At 58.7% G+C, this 12,985-nt stretch overlaps 1 protein-coding gene across 1 annotated transcript; it reads left to right on the forward strand.

Annotated features, from left to right (window-relative positions):
* Positions 1 to 1,110: 1,110 nt before the first annotated feature.
* Positions 1,111 to 12,024, forward strand: LOC144490246 (vacuolar protein sorting-associated protein 72 homolog; the record flags this gene model as incomplete). The annotated part of the gene is made up of 5 exons (XM_078208036.1): positions 1,111 to 1,274; positions 5,974 to 6,126; positions 7,978 to 8,104; positions 9,751 to 9,936; positions 11,880 to 12,024. Coding segments are annotated over exons 1-5 (728 nt in total), but the record flags the coding sequence as incomplete, so codon positions are not given.
* Positions 12,025 to 12,985: the final 961 nt, after the last annotated feature.

A 12,985-nucleotide genomic window follows, 5' to 3' on the forward strand; every position in this document is an offset into this window, starting at 1 on the left:
GAGCATTGTCAGAAGCTACAGAAGGATATAGATAGGCTGGAAATGTGGGCAAAGAAATGGCAGATGGAGTTCAATCCAGATCAATGCGAAGTGATGCATTTTGGTAGAAATAATGTAGGGAGGAGCTATACGATAAATGGCAGAACCATAAAGGGTGTAGATACGCAGAGGGACCTGGGTGTGCAAGTCCACAGATCCTTGAAGGTGACGTCACAGGTGGAGAAGGTAGTGAAGAAGGCAGTGAAGAAGGCATATGGTATGCTTGCCTTTATAGGACGGGGTATAGAGTATAAAAGCTGGAGTCTGATGATGCAGCTGTATAGAATGCTGGTTAGGCCACATTTGGAGTACTGCGTCCAGTTCTGGTCGCCGCACTACCAGAAGGACGTGGAGGCTTTAGAGAGAGTGCAGAGGAGGTTTACCAGGATGTTGCCTGGTATGGAGGGTCTTAGCTATGAGGAGAGATTGGGTAGACTGGGGTTGTTCTCCTTGGAAAGACGGAGAATGAGGGGAGATCTAATAGAGGTGTACAAGATTATGAAGGGTATAGATAGGGTGAACAGTGGGAAGCTTTTTCCCAGGTCGGAGGTGACGATCACGAGAGGTCACGGGCTCAAGGTGAGAGGGGCGAAGTATAACTCAGACATCAGAGGGACGTTTTTTACACAGAGGGTGGTGGGGGCCTGGAATGCGCTGCCAAGTAGGGTGGTGGAGGCAGACACGCTGACATCGTTTAAGACTTACCTGGATAGTCACATGAGCAGCCTGGGAATGGAGGGATACAAACGATTGGTCTCGTTGGACCAAGGAGCGGCACAGGCTTGGAGGGCCGAAGGGCCTGTTTCCTGTGCTGTTCTTTGTTCTATGTGAATGTTGGGGGTGATTGTGTGTATATGCATCATATAAAGAGAGGGGGGGGGAGGAGATTGGAATAGAGCCCCCATTTCCCCTTCACAAGACTCCCCCCCCCCCCTTCAGATATAAAGTTAATAGGAGTGAAGGGGGGGGTTAATTAAGAATGAGTTCGACTTTCGATCGATGTGCTCCCAGATCTATTAGACCCGCTGGAGGTCCGAGCCGGGAGGACCGGTCAGGCGTGATCGAGCGATCGCCGAGCGAGTCGAACCAAAGCCGGCCAGCAGGCGGCGGGCGGGAAGATGAGCCTGGCGGAGAACCGGCCGTCGCGGAAAAATGCCGGCAACCGCATGTCGCGGCTGCTGGAAGCGGAGGAGGAGGACGACTTCTACAAGACGACTTACGGCGGCTTCCACGAGGTGAAGAGAGAGAGAGAGAGAGCGAGGAGGAAAGGGGGAAGAAAGCGGTGACGACGGGCTGCCCTGGGAGAAACGGCCGCCATTTTCTCCTAGCCCCGAGTGGAGCAACCTAACTTGCTGGCGGGGGGGCGGCGCCGGGTTAGGACTAGTCCCGCCCACATTCTGCCTTCTGACTGGTTTGAAGCCCGTCAATCAAGGGGGAGGCGCTTCCGCATTGGTGGCCGCCTGCTGTCAATCAGGGCTGGGGGCTCTGCACTGCAACCTAGCTGTATGCACTATGGACATCTTTTCTGGTGACCACTTTTTGGACCCCTCTTGTTAGAGACCCCCCCCCCCCCCCAGGATGAAGCCCCCTTCACCCATTAATAACCAAATTCCAGCATTCTGCACCCAAACATGGAAGATTAACCACCAATATTCAAAAATAGGGCAGTTATTTCCCCCAGCTACACAAGTCACTTAAGAGTATTCATAGGCAGAGGGATCTGGGCGTACAGATACACAGGTCACTGAAAGTGGCAACGCAGGTGGAGAAGGTAGTCAAGAAGGCATACGGCTTGCCTTCATCGGGCCGGGGCACTGAGTCTAAAAATTGGCAAGTCATGTTGCAGCTTTATAGAACCTTAGTTAGGCCGCACTTGTGTTCAAGTCTGGTCGCCACACTACCAGAAGGCTTTGGAGAGGGTACAGAAAAGATTTACTAGGATGTTGCCTGGTATGGAGGGCATTAGCTATGAGGAGAGGTTGGAGAAACTTGGTTTGTTCTCACTGGAACGCCGGAGGTTGAGGGGACGGCCTGATAGAAGTCTACAAGATTATGAGAGGCACATAGAATCATAGAAACCCTACAGTGCAGAAAGAGGCCATTCGGCCCATCGAGTCTGCACTGACCACAATCCCACCCAGGCCCTACTCCCATATCCCTACACATTTACCCGTTAATCCCTCTAACCTATGCATCTCAGGACACTAAGGGGCAATTTTAGCATAGCCAATCAACCTAAGCACGGACAGAGTGGATAGTCAGAAGCTTTTTCTCCAGGGTGGAAGAGTCAATTACTAGGGGGCACAGGTTTGGGGTACGAGGGGCAAGGTTTAAAGGAAATGTACGAGGCAGATTTTTTACAGAGTAGTGGGTGCCTGGAACTCATTGCCGGGGGAGGTAGTGGAAGCGGATACGGTAGTGACTTTTAAGGGGTGTCTTGACAAATACATGAATAGGATGGGAATAGAGAGATATGGTCCCCGGAAGGGTGGGGGTTTTTAGTTCAGTCGGGCAGCATGGTCGGTGCAGGCTTGGAAGGCCTGTTCCTGTGCTGTAATTTTCTTTGTTCAAAATGAAAATTTCTGGGAGTATGAAGAATGGTTGAGGACTCTGGGTCTGTACTCATTGGGAGTTTAGAAGGATGAGGGGGGGGCAAATCTTAATGAAACTTACAGGATACTGCGAGGCCTGGATAGAGTGGACATGGTGAGGATGTTTCCACTAGCAGGAAAAAACTAGAACCAGAGGGCACAACCTCAGGCTAAAGGGACGATCCTTTAGAACAGGGATGAGGAGGAATTTCTTCAGAGTGGTGAATCTGTGGAACTCTTTGCCCCAGAAGGCTGTGGAGGCCGGGTCATTGAGTGTCTTTAAGACAGAGATAGATAGGTTCTTGATTAATAAGGGGATATGGGGTTATCGGGAAAAGGCAGGAGAATGGGGATGAGAAAAATATCAGCCATGATTGAACGGCAGAGCAGACTCGATGGGCCGAGCGGCCTAATTCTGCTCCCATGTCTTATGGTCTTATTCAGCACATCATGTCCGTGCCAGACCTCCGCATTGCAATAAGACTGGGTGCCTTCTCCCCCTCTCCCCGTCAACCTTGCACATTGCTTCCTTTCAAATAATTGTTGCTTTAAAGCCTCGATTGATCGTGTTGCCCCCCGGACCCCGGCTGTGTGAAAGTTTTCTCCCGCCTCGTGTTTGCACAACGCAATCTCTCTCTATCGTTTTCCCCCTCCCGCTCTGCCCTCCATCCTTTTACCAGCGGGAACAGTTTTTTTGCGCGTCCCCCCTCCCCTCCCCTCCCCTCCCCACCACCACCCCCTCTACTCTGTCGAAATAATGTCCTCTTGAATGCTTCTCAAATCTCCCCTCAGCCTTCTCTCCAAGGGGAACGGTCTCAACCTCTCTAATCTGCCCTTGTAACTGAAGTTTCTCATCCGTGGAACCATTCTCTTAAGCCTCTTCTGCACTCCAATGCGTTTATGTATTTCCAACAGTGTGGTGTCCAGAATTTTATTCTCCCCCCACTCCCCCCATGGGAGCGAGTTCCACATTCTCCCCCCACTCCCCATGGGAGCGAGATCCGCATTCTCCCCCACTCCCTATGGGAGCGAGTCCCACATTCTCCCCCACTCCACGTGGGAGCGAGTCCCACATTCTCCCCCACTCCACGTGGGAGCGAGTCCCACATTCTCCCCCACTCCCCCCGTGGGAGCGAGTCCCACATTCTCCCCCACTTCCCCCGTGGGAGCGAGTCCCACATTCTCCCCCACTCCCCCCATGGGAGCGAGTCCCACATTCTCCCCCACTCCACGTGGGAGCGAGTCCCACATTCTCCCCCATGGGAGCGAGTCCCACATTCTCCCCCACTCCCTGTGGGAGGGAGTCCCACATTCTCCCCCATGGGAGCGAGTCCCACATTCTCCCCCACTCCCTGTGGGAGGGAGTCCCACATTCTCCCCCATGGGAGCGAGTCCCACATTCTCCCCCACTCCCTGTGGGAGGGAGTCCCACATTCTCCCCCATTCCTTGTGCGAGCGAGACAGGGCCTTGGTGAGGCCACACCGAGAGTATTGTGTGCAGTTTTGGTCTCCTTTTCTGAGGAAGGATGTTCTTGCTCTCGAGGGAGTGCAGCGAAGGTTTACCAGGCTGATTCCGGGGATGGCGGGACTGATGTACGAGGAGAGATTGAGGAGGTTAGGATCGTTTTTGCTGGAGTTCAGGTGAATGAGGGGGGATCTCATAGAGACTTATAAAATTCTAACAGGACTGGACAGGGTAGATGCAGGGAGGATGTTCCCGATGGTGGGGGGAGTCCAGAACCAGGGGGTCACAGTCTGAGGATTCGGGGTAGACCATTTAGGACGGAGATGAGGAGACATTTCTTCACCCAAAGAGTGGTGAGCCTGTGGAATTCATTCCCACAGGAAGTAGTTGATGCCAAAACATTGAATGTATTCAAGAGGCGGCTGGATATAGCACTTGGGGGCGAACGGGATCAAAGGTTATGGGGAGAAAGCAGGATTAGGCTACTGAGTTGGATGATCAGCCATGATGGTGATGAATGGCGGAGCAGCTCGAAGGGCCGAATGGCCGCCTCTTGCTCTTAGCTTCTATGTTTCATGGGATGTGGGAGTCAGCATTTGTTACCCATCCCTAATTTTGTGTATGTGTGTGTGGAGTCACATGTAGGCCACACCAGGGCTGGTTTGCGTGATAGACTTGATAGACTTGCGGTCTTGGGCAGAGCAGGAGCCCATACCAAGCTGTGATACAACCAGAAAGAATGCTTTCTATGGTGCATCTGTAAAAGTTGGTGAGAGTCGTAGCTGACATGCCGAATTTCCTTAGTCTTCTGAGAAAGTAGAGGCGTTGGTGGGGCTTTCTTAACTATAGTGTCGGCATGGGGGGGACCAGGACAGGTTGTTGGTGATCTGGACACCTAGAAACTTGAAGCTCTCGACCATTTCCACTTTGTCCCCGTTGATGTAGACAGGGGCATGTTCTCCTTTACGCTTCCTGAAGTCGATGACAATCTCCTTCGTTTTGTTGACATTGAGGGAGAGATTATTGTTGCTGCACCAGTTCACCAGATTCTCTATCTCATTCCTGTACTCTGTCCCGTCATTGTTTGAGATCCGACCCACTACGGTGGTGTCGTCAGCAAACTCGACAATCAAATTGGAGGGGAATTTGGCCGCACAGTCAGAGGTGTATAAGGAATATAGTAGAGGGCTGAGAACACAGCCTTGTGGGGCACCAGTGTTGAGGATGATTGTGGAGGAGGTGTTGCTGCCTATCCTTACTGATTGTGGTCTGTGAGTTAGGAAGTTCAGGATCCAGTCGCAGAGGGAGGAGCCGAGGTCCGGGCCACGGAGTTTGGAGATGTGTTTCATGGGAATAATGGTGTTGAAGGCTGAGCGGTAGGCAATAAATAGGAGTCTGACATAGGTGTCCTTGTTATCCTGGTCTTCCAGGGGTTGAGTGCAGGGCCAGGGAGATGGCGTCTGCTGTGGACCTGTTGCGGCGGTCGGCAAACTGTAGTGGATCCAGGTAGTCCGGGAGGCTGGAATTGATTCGTGCCGTGACTAACCTTTCGAAACGCTTCATAATGATCAGTTATGATGGTGATGAATGGTGGAGCAGGCTCGAAGGGCCGAAGGGCCTCCTCCTGTTCCTAGCTTCTATGTTTCAGACACCCCAACTGCTCCTCATATGACACATACTTTCCTCCTGCCTTTTCTGGGTGCTCTGGGATACCCCAGAAATGGCGCTAGGCGCTAGGGAAATGCAGGATTCTGCCAGGAGCCAGTTGCATTGTTCAGAATTCGATGGCGCCGGACTGTTCTTTGATATGGATTGATTTTTGCTTTGTCCCTTGGTTTTCACTCCAACTCTAACCTGTGTCCCCCCCCCTCCTCCCAGGAATCCGGGGATGACGAGTACAACACAGACCAGTCGGAGAGCGAGGACGAGGTGGATTCGGACTTTGACATTGACGAGGGGGAAGAGCCCACCAGCGATCAGGAGGATGACGAGCCCAAGCGTAAACGAAGGGTCATTACCAAGGTGTACAAGGTGAGTGTGGGGCGGGGAAGCGTTTAGCAATCACCCCCCCCGCCTCCCCGGGACCACCGGAGCGCTGAGGGACCCCTCAGCCCAGGCAAAACCCAGGGCAAGACCCAGGTGGCACAGTGGGTTAGCACTGCTGCTTCACAGCTCCAGGGACCCGGGTTCGATTCCCGGCACGGGTCACTGTCTGTGCGGAGTCTGCACGTTCTCCCCATGTCTGCGTGGGTTTCCTCCGGGTGCTCCGGTTTCCTCCCACAGTCCAAAAGACGTGCTGGTGAGGTTCATTGGCCACGCTAAATTGCCCCTTAGTGTCCTGGGATGCGTAGATTAGAGGGATTAGTGGGTAAATGTGTAGGGATATGGGGGTAGGGCCTGGGTGGGATTGTGGTCAGTGCTGTCCCGATGGGCCAAATGGCCTCTTTCTACACTAGGATTTCTATGAGTTGCCGGTAGGCTGCTCGACTGTAGGAGGCTTCGCGGCCGGCCCCTGACCCCCAATAGCCGGCTGCACAACGCCGCCTTGCCCCGCCCCACCTTGCCCCGCCTCGCCTCGCCAACGGCCACATGGATCCATATCTACCCCCCTCACCCCATGTGCTGACTGACAAGGGGCAATTTAGCATGACCAATCCAGCTAACCTACACATCTTTGGACACCAAGGGGCAATTTAGCATGGCCAATCCACCTAACGTGCACATCTTTGGACACTAAGGGGCAATTTAGCATGGCCAATCCACCGAACCTACACATCTTTGGACACTAAGGGGCAATTTAGCATGGCCAATCCACCTAACCTGCACATCTTAAGACACTAAGGGGCAATTTAGCATGGCCAATCCACCTAACCTACACATCTTTGGACACTAAGGGGCAATTTAGCATGGACAATCCACCTAACCTGCACATCTTTGGACACTAAGGGGCAATTTAGCATGGCCAATCCACCTAACCTACACATCTTTGGACACTAAGGGGCAATTTAGCATGGCCAATCCACCTAACCCGCACATCTTTGGACACTAAGGGGCAATTTAGCATGACCAATCCACTTAACCTGCACATCTTTAGACGCTAAGGGGCAATTTAGCATGGCCAATCCCCCTAACCCGCACATCTTTGGACACTAAGGGGCAATTTAGCATGGCCAATCCCCCTAACCCGCACATCTTTGGACACTAAGGGGCAATTTAGCATGGCCAATCCCCCTAACCCGCACATCTTTGGACACTAAGGGGCAATTTAGCATGGCCAATCCACTTAACCTGCACATCTTTAGACGCTAAGGGGCAATTTAGCATGGCCAATCCCCCTAACCCGCACATCTTTGGACACTAAGGGGCAATTTAGCATGGCCAATCCACTTAACCTGCACATCTTTAGGCGCTAAGGGGCAATTTAGCATGGCCAATCCCCCTAACCTGCACATCTTTGGACACTAAGGGGCAATTTAGCACGGCCAATCCCCCTAACCTGCACATCTTTCGGCGTGTGGGAGGAAACCGGAGCACCTGTGGAGAACAGGCAAACTCCACACAGACAGGGATCTGAGGCCAGAATTTAGGTTAGGGTGGATTGGCCGTGCTAAATTCTCCCTCAGTGGAACCGGAACAGGTGCCGGAGTGTGGCGACCAGGGGACTTTCACAGTAACTTCATTGCAGTGTTAATGTCAGCCAACTTGTGACACTGATAAATAGACTAAAAATAGGAAGTGAAATGACCTCCTCACCAAGCGGCGTCCCTCCCCTGGCGAGGAGGCTGAAGGCTCTGTACCCCGTGCCTGCCCGGGTGTTGGCCCTTTCTCTGTGCTGCGCTCGGGCACTGAGATCTCACTCTTGTCCCTCCCCGCCCCCTGCAGGAACCTGTCAAGTCCACCAGACTGAAAGCCAAGGTCAAGAAGCCCGCAGCGGCCGCCCCCAGCGGCTTTGAGAAGCTGAAGACAGAGAGGGGGGACATCGCGGAACAGCAGGACGAGTTCGAAGAGTGTGAGATATATCAACTGTGCCGCGGTCCGCAGAGTATGGGGACAAGACAGGACAGAGCGAGACTGAGGCCCCACACCAGCCCTCTATCTTACCCCGATCAACACATTCCAGCACACTCGCCCCCCAATATATCTCTGATATTCACACGACCACTCCCCGTGGGAGCGAGTCCCACATTCTCCCCCCATGGGAGCGAGTCCCACATTCTCCCCCCACTCCCCCCGTGGGAGCGAGTCCCACATTCTCCCCCCACTCCCCCCGTGGGAGTGAGTCCCACATTCTCCCCTCACTCCCCCCGTGGGAGCGAGTCCCACATTCTCCCCCATTCCCCCATGGGAGTGAGTCCCACATTCTCCCCCCGTGGGAGCGAGTCCCACATTCTCCCCCATTCCCCCGTGGGAGTGAGTCCCACATTCTCCCCCATTCCCCCATGGGAGTGAGTCCCACATTCTCCCCCCGTGGAAGCGAGTCCCACATTCTCCCCCTCACTCCCCCTGTGGGAGCAAGTCCCACATTCCCCCTCACTCCCCCCGTGGGAGTGAGTCCCACATTCTCCCCTCACTCCTCCTGTGGGAGCGAGTCCCACATTCTCCCCCCACTCCCTGTGGGAACGAGTCCCAAATTCTCCCGAACTCCCCCCGTGGAGCGAGTCCCACATTCTCCCCCATTCCCTGTGGGAGCGAGTGTCTGATTCTCCCCCACTCCCCGTGGGAGCTAATGTCACAAACTGAGGGAGCGCCGCACTGTGGGAGGGTCGGTGCTGAGGGAGCGCCGCACTGTGGGAGGGTCAGTGCTGAGGGAGCGCCGCACTGTGGGAGGGTTAGTGCTGAGGGAGCGTCGCACTGTGGGAGGGTTAGTGCTGAGGGAGCGCCGCACTGTGGGAGGGTCAGTGCTGAGGGAGCACCGCACTGTGGGAGGGTCAGTGCTGAGGGAGCGCCACACTGTGGGAGGGTCAGTGCTGAGGGAGCGCCGCACTGTGGGAGGGTCAGTGCTGAGGGAGCGCCGCACTGTGGGAGGGTCAGTGCTGAGGGAGCACCGCACTGTGGGAGGGTCAGTGCTGAGGGAGCACCGCACTGTGGGAGGGTCAGCGCTGAGGGAGCGCCGCACTGTGGGAGGGTCGGTGCTGAGGGAGCGCCGCACTGTGGGAGGGTCAGTGCTGAGGGAGCGCCCGCTCTGTGGGAGGGTCAGTGCTGAGGGAGCGCCCGCTCTGTGGGAGGGTCAGTGCTGAGGGAGCACCGCACTGTGGGAGGGTCAGTGCTGAGGGAGCGCCCGCACTGTGGGAGGGTCAGTGCTGAGGGAGCGCCGCACTGTGGGAGGGTCGGTGCTGAGGGAGCGCCCGCACTGTGGGAGGGTCAGTGCTGAGGGAGCGCCGCACTGTGAGTGACAATTACCCCAGGACCAACATCACTTTAAGAACTTTTTATCATTTTGCTTGTGGGATCCTGCTGTGCAGAAATTGCGGGGGTGCGGTCGGGGGTATTGCAGAGGAAAGGAAGATAAGAGTTGCATTTGCACAGCGACTTTCCCATCCACGGGGAGCGTTTTGGAACAGCTGGTTGTTTGGTAATGGGTTCCCTGGGACGGTGCGGACGGTGCAATAGGCGGCCATTCCCCGCCGGATCTGACCTCTCTCTCCTGTCTCGCAGGCGGCCGCAAGTCCGTGCGCCAGTCGACCACCGAGCACACCCGCCTGACCTACCTGCGGGTGCAGGAGCGGCAGGTACAGCCGCGACGCCTGCGCAAGGCCCCACACGCAGAGACCCGACAGCTGAGCCAGGAGGAGCTGCTTGCAGAGGCCAAGATTACCGAGGAAATCAACCTTCGCTCTCTGGGTACGATAGCGAGCTGCCGCGCTCCGAGACTGGGCACCCGCCAATCACCTCCTCCCTCACTTCGTCACACACATCCTCAAAGTAAACGTCTCACGCTGCCATTACCACCTCCCGCCAGAGGTCGGGGGGGGGCAGTGTGTGTCTCATACTCTCTCCGCCCGCCTCCCTCCCTCCGCCCGTCTGCCTCCCTCCCTCCGCCCGTCTGCCTCCCTCCCTCCGCCCGTCTGCCTCCCTCCCTCCACCCGTCTGCCTCCCTCCCTCCGCCCGTCTGCCTCCCTCCCTCCGCCCGTCTGCCTCCCTCCCTCCGCCCGTCTGCCTCCCTCCCTCCGCCCGTCTGCCTCCCTCCGCCCCTGCCTCCCTCCCTCCGCCCGCCTGCCTCCCTCCCTTCCTCCGCCTCTCTGCCTCCCTACCTCCGCCCGTCTGCCTCCCTCCCTCCGCCCGTCTGCCCCTCCCTCCCTCCGCCCGTCTGCCTCCCTCCCTCCGCCCGTCTGCCTCCCTCCCTCCGCCCGTCTGCCTCCCTCCCTCCGCCCGTCTGCCTCCCTCCCTCCGCCCGTCTGCCTCCCTCCCTCCGCCCGTCTGCCTCCCTCCCTCCGCCCGTCTGCCTCCCTCCCTCCGCCCGTCTGCCTCCCTCCCTCCGCCCGTCTGCCTCCCTCCCTCGCCCGTCTGCCTCCCTCCCTCCGCCCGTCTGCCTCCCTCCCTCCGCCCGTCTGCCTCCTCCCGCCCGTCTGCCTCCTCCCTCCGCCAGTCTGCCTCCCTCCCTCCGCCCGTCTGCCTCCCCTCCCTCCGCCCGTCTGCCCCCTCCCTCCGCCCGTCTGCCTCCCTCCCTCCGCCCGTCTGCCTCCCTCCCTCCGCCCGTCTGCCTCCCTCCCTCCGCCCGCCTGCCTCCCTCCCTCCGCCTCTCTGCCTCCCTACCTCCGCCTCTCTGCCTCCCTCCCTCCGCCCGTCTGCCTCCCTCCCTCCGCCCGTCTGCCTCCCTCCCTCCGCCCGTCTGCCTCCCTCCCTCCGCCCGTCTGCCTCCCTCCCTCCGCCCGTCTGCCTCCCTCCCTCCGCCCGTCTGCCTCCCTCCCTCCGCCCGTCTGCCTCCCTCCCTCCGCCCGTCTGCCTCCCTCCCTCCGCCCGTCTGCCTCCCTCCCTCCGCCCGTCTGCCTCCCTCCCTCCGCCCGTCTGCCTCCCTCCCTCCGCCCGTCTGCCTCCCTCCCTCCGCCCGTCTGCCTCCTCCCTCCGCCCGTCTGCCTCCCTCCCCCTCCGCCCTCTGCCTCCCTCCCTCCGCCCGTCTGCCTCCCTCCCTCCGCCCGTCTGCCTCCCTCCCTCCGCCCGTCTGCCTCCCTCCCTCCGCCCGTCTGCCTCCCTCCCTCCGCCCGTCTGCCTCCCTCCCTCCGCCCGTCTGCCTCCCTCCCTCCGCCCGTCTGCCTCCCTCCCTCCGCCCGTCTGCCTCCCTCCCTCCGCCCGTCTGCCTCCCTCCCTCCGCCCGTCTGCCTCCCTCCCTCCGCCCGTCTGCCTCCCTCCCTCCGCCCGTCTGCCTCCCTCCTCCGCCCGTCTGCCTCCCTCCCTCCGCCCGTCTGCCTCCCTCCCTCCACCCGCCAGCCTGCCCTCCCCCTCTCCCCCTGCTCCGGCCGCCCACCCTCCACCCTCTCTCTCTCTCCGCCAGCCCCGTCCCTTTCTCCCCTCCGCCTGTCCTTCTCTCTCCCGCTCCCAAGTGAGGACAGCCCAGCAGTGGGGAAGTATAAAGTCGGTACGATGTTGCTGTTTGTGGCGTGTATGAAATATCAGGAGGTGTTTCTCTGGTGCCTGAACCAGGCCCTGCTCGGAACCCCACAGACGGAGGTGAAGAGTAACAGTCGCTGTGCCGTGCCCAGTGCAACAGCCCAGCAGCAGCCCTGTCCACTGCGTCCAGTCTCTGCTCCCCTCCTGAGGCTCTGACCCCTGACCTTTCTCCTCCTCAGAGAACTACGAGCGGCTGGAGGCCGACAAGAAGAAGCAAGTCCTGAAGAAACGCAAGTGTGTGGGGCCGACCATCCGCTACCACTCGGTAACCATGCCCCTCATCACCGAGGTTAACGTGAAGGAGGAGAATGTGGACGTGGAGGGGTGAGTGAGGGAGCGCCGCACTGTGGGAGGGTCGGTGCTGAGGGAGCGCCGCACTGTGGGAGGGTCAGTGCTGAGGGAGCACCGCACTGTGGGAGGGTCAGTGCTGAGGGAGTGCCGCACTGTGGGAGGGTCAGTGCTGAGGGAGCGCCGCACTGTGGGAGGGTCGGTGCTGAGGGAGCGCCGCACTGTGGGAGGGTCAGTGCTGAGGGAGCGCTGCACTGTGGGAGGGTCAGTGCTGAGGGAGCGCCACACTGGGAGGGTCGGTGCTGAGGGAGCGCCGCACTGTGGGAGGGTCAGTGCTGAGGGAGCGCCGCACTGTGGGAGGGTCAGTGCTGAGGGAGCGCCGCACTGTGGGAGGGTCGGTGCTGAGGGAGCGCCGCACTGTGGGAGGGTCAGTGCTGAGGAGCGCCGCACTGTGGGAGGCTTGGTGCTGAGGGAGTGCCGCACTGTGGGAGGGTCAGTGCTGAGGAGCGCCGCACTGTGGGAGGGTCGGTGCTGAGGGAGCTCCGCACTGTGTGAGTGTCAGTGCTGAGGGAGCGCCGCACTGTGGGAGGGTTGGTGCTGAGGTAGCGCCGCACTGTGGGACGGTCAGTGCTGAGGGAGCGTCGCACTGTGGGAGGGTCGGTGCTGAGGGAGCGCCGCACCGTGGGAGGGTCAGTGCTGAGGGAGCGCCGCACTGTGGGTCGGTGCTGAGGGAGTGCTGCACTGTGGGAGGTCAGTGCTGAGGGAGCGCTGCACTGTGGGTCGGTGCTGAGGGAGTGCTGCACCGTGGGAGGGTCAGTGCTGAGGGAGCCCCGCACTGTGGGAGGGTCAGTGCTGAGGGAGCCCCGCACTGTGGGAGGGTCAGTGCTGAGGAGCGCCGCACTGTGGGAGGTCAGTGCTGAGGGAGCGCCGCACTGTGGGAGGGTCAGTGCTGAGGGAGCGCCGCACTGTGGGAGGGTCAGTGCTGAGGGAGCGCCGC

Source organism: Mustelus asterias, unplaced genomic scaffold, assembly GCF_964213995.1.
Source record: "Mustelus asterias unplaced genomic scaffold, sMusAst1.hap1.1 HAP1_SCAFFOLD_3071, whole genome shotgun sequence".
In the NCBI taxonomy this organism is placed as follows: Eukaryota; Metazoa; Chordata; class Chondrichthyes; order Carcharhiniformes; family Triakidae; genus Mustelus; species Mustelus asterias.